General features: G+C 39.3%; 6 protein-coding genes across 10 annotated transcripts; 3 read left to right on the top strand and 3 right to left on the bottom strand.

The window, feature by feature from the left end:
• Window positions 1-109: 109 nt before the first annotated feature.
• LOC103858846 lies at window positions 110-3,514 on the top strand. Its single transcript, XM_009136276.3, has 9 exons — window positions 110-996; window positions 1,080-1,338; window positions 1,472-1,573; window positions 1,652-1,734; window positions 1,830-1,946; window positions 2,173-2,275; window positions 2,358-2,799; window positions 2,877-3,043; window positions 3,272-3,514. The coding sequence occupies exons 1-9, from the start codon at window positions 878-880 to the stop codon at window positions 3,386-3,388; spliced, it is 1,509 nt and encodes a 502-aa protein (XP_009134524.1). The 5' UTR covers window positions 110-877; the 3' UTR covers window positions 3,389-3,514.
• LOC103858844 lies at window positions 3,438-9,088 on the bottom strand. Of its 4 annotated transcripts, none has more exons than XR_004455915.1 (11): window positions 8,393-9,087; window positions 8,203-8,310; window positions 7,887-8,077; window positions 7,361-7,557; window positions 7,088-7,196; window positions 6,685-6,965; window positions 5,829-6,209; window positions 5,371-5,452; window positions 4,115-5,290; window positions 3,583-3,949; window positions 3,438-3,543 (listed from the first exon to the last, which is right to left on the bottom strand). XR_004455915.1 is itself a non-coding variant. In XM_009136275.3 (11 exons), exons 1-11 carry the CDS (start codon window positions 8,443-8,445, stop codon window positions 3,783-3,785), a joined length of 2,679 nt encoding a protein of 892 aa, XP_009134523.1. In that variant the 5' UTR covers window positions 8,446-9,088; the 3' UTR covers window positions 3,486-3,782. The 4 variants fall into 4 exon arrangements, 3 of the variants coding, with proteins under 3 accessions (XP_009134523.1, XP_009134522.1, XP_009134521.1); XM_009136275.3 differs by having other exon boundaries at window positions 3,486-3,949; window positions 5,829-6,043; window positions 6,110-6,209; window positions 8,393-9,088; XM_009136274.3 differs by having other exon boundaries at window positions 3,486-3,949; window positions 7,361-7,554; window positions 8,393-9,088.
• A 188-nt stretch (window positions 9,089-9,276) lies between these two features.
• On the bottom strand, window positions 9,277-10,824 carry LOC103858847 (50S ribosomal protein L5, chloroplastic). The gene is made up of 4 exons (XM_009136277.3): window positions 10,509-10,824; window positions 9,930-10,130; window positions 9,710-9,852; window positions 9,277-9,613 (listed from the first exon to the last, which is right to left on the bottom strand). The coding sequence occupies exons 1-4, from the start codon at window positions 10,752-10,754 to the stop codon at window positions 9,409-9,411; spliced, it is 795 nt and encodes a 264-aa protein (XP_009134525.1). The 5' UTR covers window positions 10,755-10,824; the 3' UTR covers window positions 9,277-9,408.
• Window positions 10,825-10,987: 163 nt separating this feature from the next.
• Window positions 10,988-14,186, top strand: LOC103858848 (CAAX prenyl protease 1 homolog). Of its 2 annotated transcripts, XM_009136279.3 has the most exons (14): window positions 11,101-11,131; window positions 11,676-11,823; window positions 11,923-12,007; window positions 12,074-12,169; window positions 12,272-12,337; window positions 12,428-12,526; window positions 12,616-12,729; window positions 12,824-12,934; window positions 13,012-13,074; window positions 13,162-13,254; window positions 13,331-13,444; window positions 13,526-13,597; window positions 13,688-13,753; window positions 13,847-14,186. In XM_009136279.3, exons 1-14 carry the CDS (start codon window positions 11,101-11,103, stop codon window positions 13,961-13,963), a joined length of 1,275 nt encoding a protein of 424 aa, XP_009134527.1. In that variant the 3' UTR covers window positions 13,964-14,186. The 2 variants fall into 2 exon arrangements, with proteins under 2 accessions (XP_009134526.1, XP_009134527.1); XM_009136278.3 differs by having other exon boundaries at window positions 10,988-11,131; window positions 13,688-14,186.
• Window positions 14,187-15,200: 1,014 nt separating this feature from the next.
• On the top strand, window positions 15,201-17,459 carry LOC103858851 (mitogen-activated protein kinase 4). The gene is made up of 6 exons (XM_009136281.3): window positions 15,201-15,542; window positions 15,687-15,816; window positions 15,887-16,024; window positions 16,421-16,753; window positions 16,831-17,014; window positions 17,088-17,459. Exons 1-6 carry the CDS (start codon window positions 15,370-15,372, stop codon window positions 17,249-17,251), a joined length of 1,122 nt encoding a protein of 373 aa, XP_009134529.1. The 5' UTR covers window positions 15,201-15,369; the 3' UTR covers window positions 17,252-17,459.
• LOC103858849 lies at window positions 17,167-19,973 on the bottom strand. Its single transcript, XM_009136280.3, has 3 exons — window positions 18,735-19,973; window positions 18,258-18,372; window positions 17,167-18,155 (listed from the first exon to the last, which is right to left on the bottom strand). The coding sequence occupies exons 1-3, from the start codon at window positions 19,323-19,325 to the stop codon at window positions 17,644-17,646; spliced, it is 1,218 nt and encodes a 405-aa protein (XP_009134528.1). The 5' UTR covers window positions 19,326-19,973; the 3' UTR covers window positions 17,167-17,643.
• Between the last annotated feature and the right edge of the window lie 196 nt (window positions 19,974-20,169).

Below are 20,169 nucleotides of genomic sequence, written 5' to 3' on the forward strand. Positions count from 1 at the left end.
ACATGAAAAAGAACAATGGCGATTTGGAAGCAGAGTATTTTTTCATTTCAGTTTCATTTTAATTTTTTGTTTCTTTACTCGGGTTATAGTTTCGGATCTGTCGGTAATAAATGGGCTTGAAAGTTAGGCCCATAAAATCTGCCATTTTATGGCTTGAGTTGAGTAGGAAGCTTTTATTAAATTACAAATAAAAACTTTTATTTATTTTATATTAAGTTTGGATTTAAGTGGTTAGATTTAGAGTTGAATGTGGAAGCACCGTAGCCTACTGATTAAAATTTAAAAGTTTTTACATCCAAATATAAGGTTCAAATCACAGATTATGCAATTTCTTGTAGATTACAGGAAATCCAGGTTTTAAGTCCCGGAGAGAGCGATTTATTAAACAATTATGCAGAATACGCGAAAGAAAGTCTTACAAACGTGGATTTTCATCAGGACGGCTCAGGTGATGCAGTTAGGCGTAGATCTTCATTAAGAAGGTAGTATTGTCGGTTGTCGAATCGTCTATGTAATCTTTTTCATATCATAATTGTAATATCATAATAAAGCAGCGTTAAAAAAAATTTAGAGTTTAATATTTAAGAAATGAGGTTACAATTAGAGTTTATGGTTTGGACTTTGGAGTAATTAAATATTTTTACTCTTTAATTAATTACATTTTGAGAGTTTGTTTGTATGCTATTTTTGTCATAATGTTGGGCTTATACAACAAGCATTTTGGACCTGTCATGTGCATACCAAAGCTTTTCGCGCTTGCTCAGAAATTTCAATTGTTTTTTCTCCGCGCCCAATTGTTTTTTTGTTTCTTACATATCTTTCCTGTCTGCATTCAGAAATCAAATCGTTGTTGTCGGAACAACGGACAATCGGAGAGATGGCCGGCGAAAACGCGGCGGCGAATGCAATATGTTCAATCTGCTACGAAGATCTAAAACCGGTGGCTGAGAATCTGCAATCGATCTCCGCCTGCGGCCACGTCTTTCACGAGCTATGGTTAGTACTGCACAATCAATGATCTTCCACTACTGCAACAATCAATTAATTTTTCTGCTAATCGATTTTTCGTGGAACTCTAGTTTGCAGCAATGGTTCGAGTACTGCCCGAGCACGAACAAGCGAAACTGTCCGATTTGCAAGCAGAAGTGCCTCCTAAAGGATCCTTTCCGGCTCTACTTTCAATCTTCCGGGAACCAAACCGATTCGATTGCATCGCAGAAAGTCGAGGAAGATCCGGTCTTGTTGAGAGGAGAAGTGAAGCGGCTCCAAGGGAAGATACAGAACCTTACTTCAGCTCTGGAGGGACAGCAAAAGAACAATCTTGAAGTCTCCGACCAGGTAAGCACATTAGGGATGACTAGAAACATTTGCATACAAGACCCATTTGATTAGTAGAATCGTGTAAGAAGATAAAACATAAGGTTATGTTATTATAAATTTATAATCTTTTTGAGGTTTTTTTGCTTCTTAGTTGCATCAATGCAAGGAACAATTGAAGGAGGACAAAGCAAGAAGGTGGGAGGCTCTACAAGAGATATCAACCACCCAACACTTGCTTAAACTTAAGTCAGAGGTATAACTAAACTATACTCATCATCTTTACAAGTTTGTGTTGAGTTTCTTATTACTATTATGTTTTGTTTTGTGAAAGGAATGTGTTCAGCTTACTTCCAAGTGCGCCAAGCTACAAGACAGAACTATGGCTCTTGCCAAGGAGCTCGCCGCACTTAAACTGTGGGTTAAATATTTTGGTATTTTTCTTTTAACGGTTTTCAGAGAGTGAAACTTTAAGTCTTTTGGTTAGCCTAGATATCTTGTTTTGCATTCAGGGTTTCCGATCTAAGCTTGGATGAAGATGATGTTATGAAGCTCGCCATGCTAGGGAATAATACAAAGACCAAAGATACAATAGATACACTTGTCAAGTCCTTGGTTATTCGAAACAGGTATACACATTTCATATGTTTTGTTATAGCTTCCCTGCTCTCATTTTTTGTCATGTACTTAGTGGACTCGATTCATTATCTCCCATTAGTCATATCTGCAGTTTAAGCTGATCAGTTGAGTAGTCTGTTTGGTCACTGAAAATACACAATTAATAAGTAAAAGTACATTTTGTTTTTGAAATCTTTAATACCAAAACATTCTTGTGTACATATCCACATCCTACAGGAGTTATAAAGAGTTGCTGGCCAAATGTAATCAGCTGGGTAGAGGAGAAGCTCGGTCTTCTGAGAAACTTGAGAAAGCTATGGAAAAGATGGATAGACTAAAGGTTAGAGTCTTTCTGTTCTTGTAATTCATCTTAGCTGCCTTTTTTTTTTATCCAGCTCATGTTATCTTTTTTCAACTGGCAGAAGCGAGTGAGGGAACTTGAGATGATCGCTGAAGAGAGTGAGAACAGAGCTCTAAGGGATATAAAAGTTTCAAAGAACTGCAGTGACAGACAAGTCTCCAAGCCTGCAACAGAGAGCTTTGTTTCTTTTAGAATGCCTCCATCAGGCAACATAGTGGAGAAAATCTCTACACCACTCGGTCAGTTTGAGAAGAATGATGGATTAACCAATCAGGAATCGTGCTCAAGGGGAAGAGGAGACTCTATTCCTGGCAAACAGGAGTCTGTTATCGAGATAGATGATGATGTTCCTGAAACCACAAATTCTGGCTTCAGACATTCGGATTCTGTTATGAAAGATGAGAAGAGTGAAGATAGTAGTGTTCATGATGATCCGGTGGTCAAGGATATAAAGTTTAACATCAGAGAAAGTCCGGCATCATCATTCTCAACTCGGAACAATGGTACTTCTGCATACATCATCCATCATTTTATGTTCTTGAGTGAAGTAGATTTGAAGATTGTTCAAAACTCAATGCAGGTGCTGGAGACATTTGGTTGTCAAGTGGGAAAAATCAAAATCTCAGAAGATGGGAAACGAATCCTTCACTAGGAGGTTATGTCTCAGGCAAGAATGATCTAATCTCTGTTGGACCTGATGGCAAAGGTGGAAGAATCAAGGTGTTGAGATCCAAACCCCAATTTTCTGTGAGTTTCTGCTTCTCTTATCCATCAGTTTCCATAAACTTAATCATTTTCCTCTCACATATTTTCCTTCATTCATATAGATGGAATATGGAATTTTAATCTTTCTGACTTGTGTTATTTTAGATTACGTTTCTCACAACCTCTACACTTAAAAGCCCTTACCACAATTTATGAGCTTATCCGGTAACTTCGTACCTTTCCTAATGTGGTTATTCTCGATTTGCATAGAACGCCAATGCAAGCTCAGGAAGTGGCAAGAGATTCAAGGTTGGAAGTAAAACAAGTGGTTCGTCGTCTCAAGGGTGTCTGCAGATCGAACATTTTTTTGGGAAATCCAATCGCTAAAATTTCGAGGCCTGAATGAGAATCTTAACTTTTTGGAAGAAAGAAAAAAAACTCCAAAGCCACCCCATGTATTGATACAAATGTAATAACATGCAAATAAAAACATGACGATTTTGTTCTTGATAAGATTTAACCATATAATGGATGCGGAGTGTTTGCGGCACATAAAACCTCAGTCTCGCACTTATTATAACTTCGACTCACGGAAACATTGAGATTTGAGCTACAGATTTCGAAAAACAGAAACCTAAAATGGATCATGCAAATCACAGGACTCGAAAGTACATCAAAATCTATCACTGTTATTTATAAGCATCCACATACCAGATACCACAATCAGCAAGAGAAACAGACTTCATAAACCTTTCTTCGGAGGATTGTGGGCAGAGCAGAGTTATCTGTAGCCAAAGCCATGGTCCAGTTCATGACCCATAGAGCCCTGACGATTAGGACCACCGGCTTGACCCATTGCGGGCGACTGCTTGGACGGGTCTATCCTCTGGTGAATCCCCAAGAGTGCCTGCAGTGAAGCTGGATGTTCAACTCTGTTGACTTGAGAACCTGAAAAGACACAAAACGAAATATATGTTTTGAGAGACCAACTCAAGTGAAGAGCAAACTCCAATCCACAAAAGGTTTCGAATCCAGGGCAAAAAAATGAGCGAAAGTTTGAATTTTTTAAAGGGTAAATATAATAGGAAATGGTTTGATCATCTTTTGTTATACCTGGTGGGATACCGTAGTTGGGTTGGCGATGAGCGAAGGGAAAGCCTTGTGATGGATTTAACTCGGGGATGAGACCCTGCATTTGATTGTTTACATTAGGAGACTGATGGTGTGGTGGACCACCACCGGGGAATCCTTGCATTAGATGCTGGCGTTGCAGGTTGTCTTGCATATGCATCATATGAGGCGGAAGATGATCAAACTCAGGAAGTCCACTAGTTGTTGAATTCTGGAAAGGTGGACGATGGTGAATCATGTTTGGTGGAAACGGGTGATTTGGTGAAGAATCCTGATGTTGACCTCTGATGCTTCCTTGGCCCATGAAATCGAGCTGAGGTTTTACATGAGCATATTGTTGGGGATGGCGTTGAAGAAAGGGACCATCTTGACCTCCCATAGTTGGTCTATCGTTCCTTGGACCAGAGTTTAAAGTAGCTAGCTTGCCAGAGATGTCGAAAGTTACTTCAGGCTCCTGATTATGAGATCCTGGAAAAGACATGTATTTTTGTGGGTTTACAGGATCGCCAACGCCAAGGAAGTTACCATCTCCTGGAAGGCCTTGTAGCCCTCCGGTGAGACCGTCAGGTCTGATTTGATTTCTTTGGCTCAGTTCACCCATAGACCTGTCTGATCGTAGCGTGACCCCAGGAGCATCAGCAACCATAGCTCTTCCCGAGACTGGTTCTCCAATTGACTGCAGTTCATTCATGAAGGCACTCCCAAACAGATTCTCAAGAGTCAAAGACTTCCCCGGATCTGCTTCTCCGGCAGTACTTGCTTTCACAGATGGTGGTAGTCTAGTCTCTGTTACCGTATCTTGACTTTTTGGGTCTGCACTTCTCTGTAATAAAGAAAGAAGGTGCTGCGAAGCCTGGTCATCAACAGATGCTTTCCGTTGTTTGGTCTTCTTCAATGAAGGAACACTAAAGTCTTGGTCAACTGGCAATGAAGGAGGAGGAGGAAGATTGATTTCACTGACTTCTGACAGAATTGACTGCTCAAGGTCTTCGCAAGTAAGAACAGGTGGAACAGCTGTTACTGGTTTACTTGCGGATGTGTTGCTTAACTTATCAATGTTTTTAGTGGCGTGGCCTTGCAATTTATCTGCACCTTGAAGTAGTGACAGTAAGCCTCCTGGTGGCCTGCTAGATGGGGGATCTTCGTCTGGCTTGTTATCTGCACCGGTTAGGAAGAGAGTTGGATTATTGGCTTTGTATGGAAAAACGTTCTATTCTCGCATAACAGTCAGGGATTACCTTCTTCAAGAAATAGATGTGCGAACTTTGAGGATTTAACAGTCTGAGGGCTCCTTGTCTCTTCAACTTTTACGACAATTTTCTACAAAGGATGTGAATATTTGTCAGGTCAAATGAGATAATCGAACTCCACAGGGAAATAAGAATACGTTTCCCTGAAGAAAAAGCATTCAACTTTGTTTATATATAACACATGGACCACTGTATGTTCACTAAGAGAACATACAAACTATGTTTATCTATCATCCTAAGGATTAATACATCATATAGGTATTAGCCTCAGTTACGACTGGGTAGTGCACACTAAATCAGAAATAATTATACACCATTTGGACCAAAACGAAGTGCATCATATCAAATTACAGATTCACAAGGATAAGCATAAATGCAAGAGCTATCGTGGGAGCAGTCTCAGGGGAAATGGAGCTAACTGAAATAGAACGAAAGAAAAAACTCACCTGAGTTATACTAGAGGAGTCACCACTATTCAAATTTATAGCGGTGTTGAATATCTTATCGAGAATTGATGGCCCATCCTCCAAGCTTTTCTTGTGTTCTAGCGTTACTGGAGCCTGCTCAGTTTTTATAGGATATCCCTGAGCTTCAGCAGCGGTTGAGATGGAGGAAATATTTTCAAAACTTTTGTCCTGATTAACTGTATTTGTAGATATTCCTACAAATGAAGGTATATTAGCAGCCTTTTCACTTGTGTCAGGGGAGTAGACACGAACAGCTTCACCTTCTACCAGCATCTCACTTGAGCCTATCGTAATTCCCGCATTCACCATATTAACGCCTTTGGGATTCAAAGGACTACGCTCATGTTGAGAAGTTTCAGCCTGCAATGGTGTAATAACCAGTAAATAACAGGTGCGACCAAAGACAGTGGATGTACAAAATTTGTTTCGTAAATTGATGCACCGATCAGAGAGTGCATCCAAATAAAAGTATAGAAAGAAAAGACAAACCACAAAGAAAATGGGCAACACACTCAAAACTAACTCTCACTTAACAGGAAATAAATGAACTCCGTCTAAAGTGATAATAATCAAGCGACCACAGCCTTGGATCATATATAACCAACGAAGTCGTAACTTTTACTTACTGAGCTAGGTCTTTTCTTTTATACTCCTAGTTTGTTCGTTAGGTAAGAGGGAGGAGGTGCAATAGAACTACATGTACTCATGTTCTTGATTGGAATCTAAGCACAAAATAATATAGTATATACCTCAGAAATCGATACGCAAACAAAAATAAAATTCTATGGACCACATATTAGGTAAGAATGAGCATCTCAGAAAGATAGCGACTTACTTGAGGTTTTCCCCCTTGCTTTCTTTCCAAAACTGTGCTAGCAAAACCAGGAGGTACAAGCGGCCTGGGCGCATTACTTTGAGGGGGAAAAGAGTGGTTACTAGAACCAGGATCTGATGGAGTGTTATGGACTTCATCGCTTCTACTTGGCCGCTCTTTTTCATCTTTGGACTCCCCAAGCAGTTCAGTAAAATCGAAGTCGTTTTTACGTAAGTCTGGGTTTGATTTTTGCCTCTCCTGAAATACTTTTTGATGTTCCTTCCTCAACAACTCAAAAGAAGCTACAGAGAGTTGAGAACGTCAATTAGAGATTGGCACAAAAACGCATGTACAGACTGTATGAAGTTTGCAAACTGGTAAAGGGCAAACTATTGGACAGATATTAAGTAAATTGATTTTTTACCTCTTCTTTTTCTTTCTTCTTCAGCTCTATCTTCACTTGTAGAGTCAGAAGCACCAAACGTCTCATCATTTAGTGAGTCTCTAGCGTCACGTCGAGTGTAAGGTTCCGCCTACAAATACACAGGAGAGGTTCAGGAATCAATGTTCTTAACTAATTGATCTTTACTCAAGCTCACCAGCTGATGACACCAAGCAACATGGTGGAGCAGCATTCAACAATAATTAAAACTAAAGACTATTCAAGCTGGCAACAAAAGACAAGTGGGCACTTAACCTTGTATGGGCGAGGAGGATGGTAAGGTTCATTGCTTCTCCTCAGCTGATACGTGTCATTAGATTGAGGTCTGGGGCCAGATGATCCCGCACCAAATCCAGAAGGCTTAGGGAAAGAACCTTTCCCAAGAAGTCCATCATGCTCCGGTGGTTGCCAAGGCCTCCGAGACGGCAAGCCAGAACGCCTTCCACGCTCTCCTAACAAAATATACAGTTCAGTATCAACTAATAATACCCAAATTCCAGAAATTTTCTCTAAGGTCTAGTTCTAAAGTTTTCACTAAAAAAGAACATTCTTTATGTCATTCTCTTTTGTAAAATAGCGGAAATCTACATTTATACATATTGAACAGCCACCTGGATAGAGTTGTAAATCACCAAAACGAACACTTTTTGCAGAAAAAAAAAGTAATTTGTAAGAGTACAGTAAGCGTGAAAAGAGAGCAAAGATTACTAGTGCTAGTCCATCTCTTTGTAACGTCATCATGCAACATTTAAAGAAGAGGATGTGAATAAGATGAGGCTACCTGGGTCCCGATCAGAATGTGAAGAATCAGCATCTTTATCATTCCATCCACCTGAGCGCCCCTCCCATCTTCCATGGGTGCCTCGGGAGTTGCTACCTAATTCACCCCTAGTGGGAGGCGATGAACTATAGTCATTCCGTCTCAAATCGCCAGAAAATCTCAGCCGCTCGGGTGAAGGATCTTCGGTGTGACTGCTCACATAAAGAGTACACAGATCAAGACATGTCTCTCTCTCCAAACCAAATATAATACGACTACATGATCACATCTTTATCTTAGAAATAAATTCTGAATAAAAAATAGAAGAAAGTCTCACCGCAAGAGTAAATCATTAAACTCAGTGGGAAGACTTGGCAGCTTCTTACAAACATCTTTATCTTTCAAGGATAAAAGAAAGTTTCTCGTGTATGAAATTCTCGGTTTCCTGATTCAACACGAGAGAAAAAAACAATTACACATGCGGCTTAATCAGAAGACGAACAATCAAAGCAGAGATAGAAACTTACTTATTGGATTCATCAAGTTGATCCATGGAAAATTGTTCATCAGGTATACTCATTGTAGACGTAACAAGATCTCAACTCTTAATGAAGCTGCTCTACAGTAGTTCTCTTATGGCAAATAAATACCCAAAGAAAAAAAGAAAAAGCAAATCTTCTTATAATAATCTGGTATTGGATGTTACATAACAGCACCTAATGTATTCATTATCTCAAGTAAACCCCAAATAAAAAACATTCAAATCAAAGGAGACGCATGATCCCAACTAGCAAAACCTAACAACGGATTTAGCAGCAGCAGCAACTTCACCAGGTCGTCATGACTCATGATCATCAGCTATATGTACAGTAAGAGGAAAATCAAAGTTGTAATTTCTAAGGTTTTCGGCCAGAAATGGTAAAATCTCCAGAGAACGTAAAGCTTAAAAAGAAAAAAACTAGCTCATTCTAAAGTCAGAAGGCTATAACCCCCAAATTTCACCCAACAAACCGAAAATTTCGAATCGAAAAACCCTGAATCTGAAAATAACGAAATAAATTATAGTTTCGTGCACAAATCTGAGGTGTAGGGTTCTACAAGGACTCCAGAATCCATCGGTAAAGACGGATAAAAGGATAACAGCGAGGATTCTAGAAAGAGAGGAGAAGGCAAATTGGGTTTTGATCTGCAGAAAGAAAATTTTGCAATTTCCAGATTTTGATCGAATGGCGGAAAAGAGAAGATCGAATTGAGCAAACCAACAAGTCTACGAGAAGAGAGAGATTGACAACTCACGCGCCTTTTTCCACGCGCTACATCCTTTATATTTGTATTAATTGCAACTATCCCCCACAAACTTTCTAGAATTAGAGAAAACCCCTTTATATGTTTTACTCTCGTAATTTCTACCCAAGTCACATTTTCCTGATATCAAATTATATCTCAAATCAACATTATAAAACATTACAAAGAGAGAGAGCAATAATCCATGAAACATGAAAACAAATACAAACAATGGGAAAATCTCACTCTTTTAATATGTTCATCTCTTTCCCTTGCCTTTGCCTTTAGCATCAAAATGATGAGACTTTAGTTTCTTCTTCCTCACTGGAGCCCCTGTGTTGGCACTGCTTCCTTCCCTGAAAGGCATTCCCATCAGAGCCAACAGTTTCTGTCCTTCTTGATCTGTTTTAGCCGTTGTGCTGATGCATACATCCATTCCTCTTGCCTTTCCAATCGCATCAAATCTTACCCAACCCAACCAACATAGAGTTTAAGTTGGACTGGACTAAAGGGACAGTTGATCTAAGTGGATAAGAGTTAGTGAGGGTAAGGATACAAACCTGATTTCAGGGAAAACGCTTTGGTCTTTGACACCAATGCTGTAGTTGCCGTTGCCATCGAAGCTACTGGGGCTCACGCCTTGGAAATCTCGTGTTCTTGGCAGTGCTAAATTGATCAAACGATCCAGGAACGAGTACATCACCTGTCACAATAAATATATGTTGAGAAAAAGGGGAAACTTTGATTAAGATTCAAGGGGAAAGAAGAAGAAGAGCTCACGTCTCCTCTGAGGGTGACGGCAATGCCAAGAGGTTGATCTTCCCTAATCTTGAAAGTGGCAATGGAAGCTCTAGCTCGGGTCTTGACAGGCTTCTGCCCTGTAATAAGCGCTATGTCTTTCATTGCAACCTCCAAACCTTTGTCGTTCTGCGCTGCATCTCCAATACCACAATTCACCACAATCTTCTGAACCTTTGGAACCTGCCACAGAAGAATGACTTGACATTTTAAACTGCACTTCCATGATCTTGTCTAGAAAAATGTAATCATACTTCAAGTTGAAATACGAAACAAGACTCAAAAAATTTCAGCTGAAAAACATTATTATCAGGACAAGAAGGTTATATTCAGACAGCTTCACTACATTTTCCACAAAAGAAACCAATCCCAAATAAAAAGCACAAATAATGTGAAATTAATAAAAAACAACAAGAATGATCTTTTAGATACGACATTAACAGAACAAAGCTCCACATTCCCCAAAATAATTTTGTTTTTTTAAAACACCGAGAATTAGACTTCAAAAACATCATGAATCGCAACAGAACAAAAAAAAAACCTCAGAGATTAGAGGGTTACCTGGTGAATATTAATGTACTTGAACTCTTCTTTGAGCGCGGGGATGATTCTCTCCAGGTACGCGGTCTTGAGACGCTGGACTTTCTCCGCCTCAGATTTCTCCACCAGCACAGTTCCCGACGCCGAGACTTTCACCACGTTTCTCAGCGGTGGAGGGAGCACCCGTACGGAGGATGGAGCAGCTAGAGATGTGAAACGGCCGTGAAACGAAGAAGCGGAAGACTGCAGAAGCGAAGGACACGCCATGGTCGAGGTTCCAAGTGGATAAAGTTGCAGAAGAGAGAGAAGTGAGAGCTCTGCTCTCTCGGCGTCGCCTTTTGTAATTTCTGTTGATAAGGATTTCTCGTTTAACCCTTGTAAAAGTAGACCTTTCCGTTAAAGCCCCAAAATTAATTTTTGAAGTTCAAATTAACCCAAAAGAGGGACTATTTCAATATGGGCCTAAAGTGTAGCCCATACTCTTCGTGGTTATAACCCGTACCCGTATTTTGCCGCTTTTTACACCACACCGACCCGACCAGAGACAGCCCAAAGACCTGTCTTTCTCCTTCTTCGTCTTCGCGGCTCAGGTCTTCGTTCGTTTTGGGCAGGCATGGCAATTCCTTACATGGAAACCGTCGTTGGTAAGCTTTTTATCCTTCTCTCAGACATTCTATTCTCCACTGTCACTCGCATAACATTTTGCCTTCCTTTTTTTTTTCCTGTATTGAGATTTCTCTGAGTGGTTTCTTACGCCATAATCTCTGCTTCTCGTTTCTATATAGTGTCTGACTTGATCTGAGCCTTATTGATCGAACTGTTTGTTGCCGTACACGTCCGTTTGATCTGAGATGTCTTGTGAATTGTGATGTCATCTCGTCCTTGTATTTGTGTGTTGTTTTCTTGTTCAGGAAAGTTTAGGGTATAGGGTTTAGAAAGAAGAGTTGACTCTTTTCTCGAGTCTTTTGTGTGTTTCTATAGGGTTTAGGGTTTAAAGAGAAGACTTTTCATATGCCTTTTGTGTTACGGATGTATGATGTGCAAAATATTCAAACTTGTTGATCCAAAAATACAACATAGACATAAATTTCTTGATGCGATAGCTCAACCATATGAATAGAAAGTTATATTTTGTTGTAGGATTGTATATCAGATTCAAATTCATCATGTGTTCTTTTTCTTTTTCAGGTTTTATGATCGTGATGTACGTTTTTGAGACGTATTTGGATCTGAGGCAACACACTGCTCTCAAGCTCCCAACTCTCCCTAAAACCTTGGTTGGAGTCATTAGCCAAGAGAAGTTTGAGAAATCTCGAGCTTACAGTCTTGACAAAAGGTTTAGTCTTCACTAGCTTCTTCTTATTCATTACATTTCGTTAGTTTCTAGTAATTGGTAAGGCTATTATCACTGAGTTGTTGTTTCATTTTTTTACAGCCATTTTCACTTTGTTCATGAGTTTGTGACTATCCTTATGGACTCTGCGATTCTGTTCTTTGGGATCTTGCCTTGGTTTTGGAAGGTACATATCTCATTTCATTATTGCTTTATGTCAGGATAAAATTGTGATTATTCATTTTTCCTGTAGATATCTGGCGGCTTTCTACCAATGGTGGGACTCGATCCAGAGAATGAAATCATGCACACTCTTTCATTCTTGGCTGGTCTTATGACATGGTCACAGGTCTTTCAAATTAACCCCTTTATATAGTCTTATGCGTTTTAGGATTAAATTTTTTTTATCTATTTGTGAAGATAATATGGTTTCTTTGATATTCTGATGCAGATCACTGATTTGCCCTTTTCTTTGTACTCAACTTTCGTGATCGAGTCTCGGCATGGGTTCAACAAAGTATGTCGTATTTCCAACAACACCTTGTGTTGTGTCTGACCTTTTCCTTATTACATGTGGATTAAAGTTTCTTATAAATTATGGTTGCAGCAAACAATATGGATGTTCATTAGGGACATGCTCAAAGGAATACTTCTCTCTGTCATACTTGCCCCTCCTATCGTTGCCGCAATTATTGTTATAGTTCAGGTTTTGTGATTCTGAATTCTTCTTTTCCTTATATATGACTGTTCTATAATGAATGTAAGCTTCCAAGTTTTTTATCTTCTTTTTTGCAGAAAGGAGGTCCTTACCTTGCCATCTATCTGTGGGCATTCATGTTTATCCTGTCTCTAGTGATGATGACTATATACCCTGTTTTGATTGCACCTCTTTTCAACAAGTTCACTCCTGTGAGTATTCCAGTCATTTTACAAGTCAAGACATATTTTTTGTCACACTGTTGTATTCAGGAATTTAAAATCTTCCTTTTATACTTGGGTATAGCTTCCAGATGGAGACCTCCGGGAGAAGATTGAGAAACTTGCTTCTTCTCTAAAGTTTCCTCTGAAGAAACTGTTTGTTGTCGATGGATCTACAAGGTCAAGCCATAGTAATGTGAGGATCTTAGAGGCTTGAGATCTCTTCATACCTACGTTTTCTAGTAACATCATGTTTCTTATTAAATCTTACAGGCTTACATGTATGGTTTCTTCAAGAACAAAAGGATTGTTCTTTATGACACATTGATTCAGCAGGTACTGCGACTCTCTGTGCTTCAAGCGAACTATTCTCACATTCAGACTCTGGTTCTGAAATATAATATTATCTTTTCTAATGTGCAGTGCCAGAATGAGAATGAAATTGTGGCGGTTATTGCACACGAGCTGGGACACTGGAAGCTGAATCACACTACATACTCGTTCATTGCTGTTCAAGTGAGAAACGACTGTCCAGAACTTATTTACTCATTATCTTCATTCAGTGTCTTATGTCTCCATGTTTTTACTGCAGATTCTTGCCTTCTTGCAATTTGGAGGATACACTCTTGTCAGAAACTCCACTGATCTCTTCAGGAGTTTTGGTTTTGATACACAACCAGTTCTCATTGGTTTGATCATATTTCAGGTTTGTTTTTTTTTTGGTTCTGGACACAAAAGGAAAACTCCATACCAATCTTATATATATTCTCCTGTCTGATTCTTACAGCACACTGTAATACCACTTCAACACCTAGTAAGCTTTGGCCTCAACCTTGTTAGTCGAGCGTTTGAGTTTCAGGTAAAATCTTACAATCCCTCAAGATCCAGTCAAAGTTTCTTTCTTTCTTTAAATACCATCACTAGATTTGAGTTAACGTTTTGTTTGTAGGCTGATGCTTTTGCAGTGAATCTTGGTTATGCAAAGGATCTACGTCCTGCGCTAGTGAAGCTACAGGTCAGAGAGACAGCAGAAATCAAAACACAGACTGTTTATACTCGAGTTGTGCCATGTCATAATGGTTGTTGTTTTTGCTGTGGATTTTTGCAGGAAGAGAACTTATCAGCGATGAACACTGACCCATTGTACTCAGCTTATCACTACTCACACCCTCCTCTTGTAGAGAGGCTTCGAGCCATTGATGGAGAAGACAAGAAGACAGATTAAGTCCGTATAAGCTCTCGTCTGTTGTACGGATTCACGAAACTTTTACAGCTCGGTATCTTTTCGAATGTTAGGTAAAAAAAACATTTAGGCACGGCCGGCCCTCTTTTGTATCTTCACAGTGTCTTTTGCTTAGTTACTAGTTAATGTGGAATCAGTGTTACTTTTTTATATGATCATTTCTGATGCGGTCGATCTCTATCAAGAACCATTTTTTGCCCTGATTCTTCTGTTTATTCTCCTATTATTTTCGCCGTTTTCATGATGTGGACTTCAGTAGCAGATCTTTGGCAAAACTTCTTTATAAAAAAAAGTTTGGGTGGAAGTGAGGAAGGTTAAGTAGTCTTCCTAGGGATTATTTAGCATCAAATAATGACATGACATCATCACGCACTTTCTTATCTTTAACTTTATCTCTTGTTTAGGAGTGTGATTAAGCTGTTACTAGTCTAAATTAGAATTGTAAATGATGTCGAAATGTGCTATAATATCATCACCTGTATCAGGTTTTTGTGGGGGTTTTTTTTCTCAGTATGAAAATGACATTATATTCAATAGTCATTTTTTGACGAGTCGTTACGGAATAAAATGTCACGGAAACAGACAATTGGCTTGTATCCATACTAGCAAACACCAAGTCGTACTCAAACTACTTACTGACTGGAGAAAAGTTTGAAATTCTTTTTTTTTTTGCTGCATGAACATTCACACATGGAGTCATTTAACTTGTATGTGCATCAGATCCTCACATTAATATCATCACACCTATTTTTGTGGGTTTTTCAGTTAATGAAAATATTCATTTTTATTTTATATAGTTGCTTATTCACAAGTCATTAGGGGAATAAAATGTCACGCAAGTTTTTTTTAGTCAAAAAAGTTCGGCAGGCATAGACTAGAAAACGGAGATGGACTTGTATACCTCTAACAAAACCAAGTCGTATTCAAATGACTGACTTGGAGATAATTTTAGTCTTTAGTTTATTGGCATTTGGCAATATGAACATTCCCATATGAAGTCATTTACTTGTTCAATTCTATAAAAATATAGAATAATGGGAGAGTAATCATAGGCTACAATTCCAGACCACCACCTAATTACCTAGAAAAGAATAATTAAAAAAAATAGTAAGTTGACTTATTAGAAAGAAAAGAAAAAAAGGAAGAAGAAGACTTAAACCCGTTTAGGGTCACGGGTCGCCCGAGAGAGAGAGAAGAGCCTAAACGGGTTCAAAAAAAAAGAGAAGAAGGTCAGGTCCACACGTATTCGAAGAAATGTCAACAACACCACCCACACATCTCCTTCCCTTTTAGCCTCTCTCTCCCTCAGTTTCTTTGTGCGTGTGTCTTGGGTTCCGATTCAATTCGATCTTTATAGGGTTTTATTCGCAAAGGAGCTAAGCTAAGCTATGTCGGCGGAGAACTGTTTCGGCGGTGGCGGTGGTGATCAGAGCACGAAAGGATTGGCTACTCACGGAGGTCAGTACGTTCAGTACAATGTCTACGGAAACATCTTCGAAGTGACTAGAAAGTACGTTCCTCCTCTTCGTCCCATCGGCAGAGGCGCATACGGCATCGTCTGGTCAGAGATCTTCATACTCTTCGATCTCTGTGATCTTCATGGATTTGATTGAATCATTGATTTTGATTTTACTCTGTTTGGATTAGGGTTTTGATGGAGCTCACTTTTGAAAGTTTTTTTCTTTTTTTATATCTCTGTGTTCAGTGCTGCTACGAACTCAGAGACGGGAGAGGAAGTAGCTATCAAGAAGATCGGTAACGCTTTTGACAACATCATCGACGCCAAGAGGACCTTGAGAGAGATTAAGCTTCTCAAGCACATGGATCACGAGAATGTATATATCATCATCTTTTCAATAATTATTTCTTGTGAAAATAAGCTATATTGATTTTTTTAATGCGCAGGTTATTGCTGTTAAGGATATAATAAGACCACCCCTGAGAGAGAACTTCAACGATGTTTACATTGTTTATGAGCTCATGGACACTGATCTTCACCAGATTATACGCTCTAACCAACCCTTAACTGATGATCATTGTCGGGTATGTATGCATCATCAAACACCATGTGTCCCCTTTTATGTAAAAGATGAAAACTTTCTGTTTCTAGTTTAGAAATTCATTAGTTCAGGAAGTTAGAGAGAAATCCATATATGTTCTTGTCAAAGTCACAGTTAGATTTAGTATTGCTTGGTACTTATAAGGTATATTTATTCACTTTGTTTGTTCACTTCATTGTTTATTTGACAGTTTCAGAACTAGTTTCCGTGTTATATTTATTCATATATGTTCTTGTGTTAGGGTATATGAGGATACTAAAGTTGGTCAAAGTAACAGTTAGGTTTGAATTACTTTTATGTTTGTTCACTTTCATCTGATTGTTTGCCTTTCAGGAACTGAGCTCCTTGTTTACTCATTTGTTTTATGTTTTGTTTGCAGTTCTTCTTGTATCAGTTGTTGCGTGGGCTCAAGTACGTTCATTCAGCTAATGTGTTACACCGAGATTTAAAGCCCAGCAATTTGCTCCTGAACGCAAACTGTGATCTAAAGCTTGGTGATTTCGGGCTTGCGAGGACCAAATCCGAGACTGACTTCATGACTGAGTACGTTGTTACTCGCTGGTACCGAGCTCCAGAGTTGCTCCTTAACTGCTCCGAGTACACAGCAGCGATCGATATCTGGTCTGTGGGTTGTATTCTCGGTGAAACCATGACAAGGGAGCCCTTGTTTCCGGGTAAAGATTATGTTCATCAGCTTAGGCTTATCACTGAGGTAACCACATAGAGTCACTTAGCGTTGTTTCTTTTGGTATCATCTGCATTTGTTGATGAATCTCTGTGAAAGCACAGCTTATAGGATCACCTGATGATTCAAGCTTGGGGTTCTTAAGGAGCGACAACGCAAGGAGATACGTTAAACAGCTTCCACAGTACCCGAGACAGAACTTTTCTGCTAGGTTCCCAAACATGTCAGCTGGCGCAGCCGATTTGCTTGAGAAAATGCTCGTCTTTGATCCAAGCAGACGCATCACTGGTGAGTTTCGTATATCTCAGTTTTGTCATTGCGTTTTAATCTTCTAAACATTGGTTTGTCTACCTTGTTGTAGTTGATGAGGCGTTGTGCCACCCGTATTTGGCGCCGCTGCACGATATAAACGAGGAACCGGTGTGTGTGAGGCCGTTCAATTTCGATTTTGAGCAACCTTCTTTGACAGAAGAGAACATCAAGGAGCTTATATATCGTGAGACAGTCAAGTTCAATCCTCAGTAAGAGAGTTATAAGAAGAAAGAAACTCCATCAAAATGCTTGTATGTGTTGTCTTGCTTTGTTTTTGTTATTGAATCTCTGATACTATTTGTTTGTCTGTAATATTAATAACATCCTGAGAAATTGAAAAAAAAAACAACCTCTGAGCTGTGTTTGCAGAAACAGCCATATGCTTTAGAGTTCAATGTACACTGTATTATTCGTTTGCTTTATTCATACAAAAGTAGAAGCCAAAAAAGTGGGGCTTAAACTCAAAGCCCTAATCAAAACTGTTGCTGCCTGCTAATCTCTAGCCAAGCTTAAACTTCAAGTTACCTGAATGAGGGTGATAGAGCTACATCTATCTCCTTTCACAGGTTGACAGAGCATATCGGAGGCTAACACTCTGCTTGTTGCTACTCGAACAGCGTATATAAAGTTTCATTCATTAACAGGCTGAAGAGTCCCTCTTCAATCTGCATAGCCACCTCTTCACGCTCCTCCTTCATCCGTTTATCGTTCCAGTCCAGTCTTTCAATCTCTCTAGCACATGCCTGTCTCCTCTGCTCACCTGTTCCGCATTCAAGCTCTGATACTCTCTGTCCCTCTAACCATCTTTTTGCCTCCCCCACCAATTGCTCCTCAAAGTGCTGATGAGTTTCGTTTGTTCTTTGCATCAGTTCATCTCTGAAGTAGTCCATTATCAGATGTTCTTCGTGGATCCAAATGGCATGTCTTTCTTTGACTCGTTCCCATAGCTCAGCTGCCTTCTCTTCAACCTCATCAGTGTCATCTTCTTCTTCTTCAATCTCTGTGTCACAACTTTCATCCTTGCAAGATTCCTCACCCCATTCTTCTAAATTGAAAGGACTAATGTTGGCCAAATTCTCAAACCGTTGAATCGTTTCCATGAGCTTTTGTTTGGTTCCTGCCAAAATTAATTACACACTGTGTTTTAAAACTTGAAAGTCCTAAAATAACTATAAGAAACGAACTTGGTTTGATTGAAATGAAGGAAAAGTAAACGCACTTTCAACGTTATCAAGGCATTGACTGAAAGAAGAGTCTGATGCTTCGTCATCTTCTCCAAGTTGTATCTCAAGAACGGAGACTGGACTGTTCTGCTCCTCTTCACACTGTAAGTCCTGGTCATGATCATTGCATATTAGGCAAAATCATCCAACTATTAGTAGTTGTAGTGTAATAACTTCATTTGTTTTTAATGCTAATGCATGTCTACATACTATTCTGTGTATCTACCAAAGAAAGACAAAGACAGCTTCTGTTTTGTCTTCATGTGAATTTTTTTTTCATTACCGAACAGCTGCACGTGCATTTAAAGACAGCATGGGCGACCTTACCGTACGGTTGAAGCAAAGTCAACACATAAGATCTCATATTAACTTTATTTCTTTGTTAAATATGTTTTCTCTTCTATTCATGCATGTACTAGTTTAAACTCTGTGATTAAAATAGTATATATTTCTTAGTATAGTATTCATATTACCTCAGGCCCCACTACAGTGTCGGCGTCTGTTACTGCTGTGCAAGAATCTTCGCCGACACATTGTAACTTGTGGTTTTCACCACCTTCCTCTTTTTCAACGTTACCTCCCCATGCTGACGGTAAAAACTCTGACGTAAAATCCGAGTCGCACCAGCTGCTGGAGGATGTGTCGCTGCCCGTGGATGATCCTGTGATTGTTGTCATTGTCTTGGTCGTGCACTGATGAGGTTGGAAATGTGATATGTCTTCATGCAGCAGGTCCTTGGAGGAGCTCCAACGTACGATGTCTTTGACGCGAACGATGGTGGTGATGTTTGCTTTGTTCTCTGCTTTGTTCTTCGATGATGATAGACGCCGAGAAAGGCTCCTTGGTAAAATCCCTGATGGAGTGGATTTAATGGCGTTGGAACTGAGGTTCTTAACGGCATTGATCACTGCCTGCAATGCACTGGATTGTTTCTTCTTCTTTGGTATCATTGGGAAGGGGTTGAGCGAAGGCCTTCTGGGCATAGATTTGAACCCATTTGATGAACATGAATTTGAATCTTCCAAGAGACAGTCTTTGAGCATTCTTGGCCTAATTAGTTCCATCCTGAAACACTCTCTTTGGCTCACGTAAGAAGATTACACAAAAACAAAAAGAAAATATCTTGAAAGGGAAATGTTTAGTGAGTGTTATAAATTAGATATGTATTTATGTGTGGGTGGCTGACGAGAGTTTGTGGAAAGAGAGAAGCAGCTTCTTCTTGATAGAGATCTCTAGATGAGGACAGACTGATGAGAGAAAGAACGGAACAAAGTTTTTTGCAATAATAATAGTATATAATTAAGTTAGTTGGTAGGGAATAAGACAAAGTATGTGGGACCTAGGATGTTTCTCTCTACGAGTTGTGAGATTTGGAGCTTCTGCTTGTTTACTTACTCCAGTTTGTAATTTTATAATCGAGACTCTGAAGGTTTGTTGGAGCTTTGTTACACTCGCTCACTGACCTACGGTGTCTATTGTAGTCGGTAGTGTGAGTAGAGAGTATTATTTTTTAATTAAAAAATGATCACAGTGAAGTTTTGAAAGAGAACTGTTTTGTATAATCCTTTTGTTTTCAGTAAATTTCTTGTGTTTTTTTTCTGTTCTATGCTACAGTGAAGGCCATGTGAATGCTACTATCACTTCTGACAGGGTACATCCTCTATCTCCAAGGGGGGGCTTAGTGTGTGATAAAGACTACTACGTTGTTGTTTCTACGCAGGTTCCCACCACCACAGCTACTAGTCGACAGGTTTAGCTAGATGCTTGTGTTTATGTATTATTTTATCTGAATGCAATTGTTTTTACTGAACAACTTTATTTCGTTAAAGATCATCCATAAATGTGGTGAGATACTTTCGTAGTAGGCTTAGTTAGTAGCCATGGTCAGCAATAAAAATCATGTGTAGA

Source organism: Brassica rapa, chromosome A03, assembly GCF_000309985.2.
Source record: "Brassica rapa cultivar Chiifu-401-42 chromosome A03, CAAS_Brap_v3.01, whole genome shotgun sequence".
NCBI classification, from domain to species: Eukaryota; Viridiplantae; Streptophyta; class Magnoliopsida; order Brassicales; family Brassicaceae; genus Brassica; species Brassica rapa.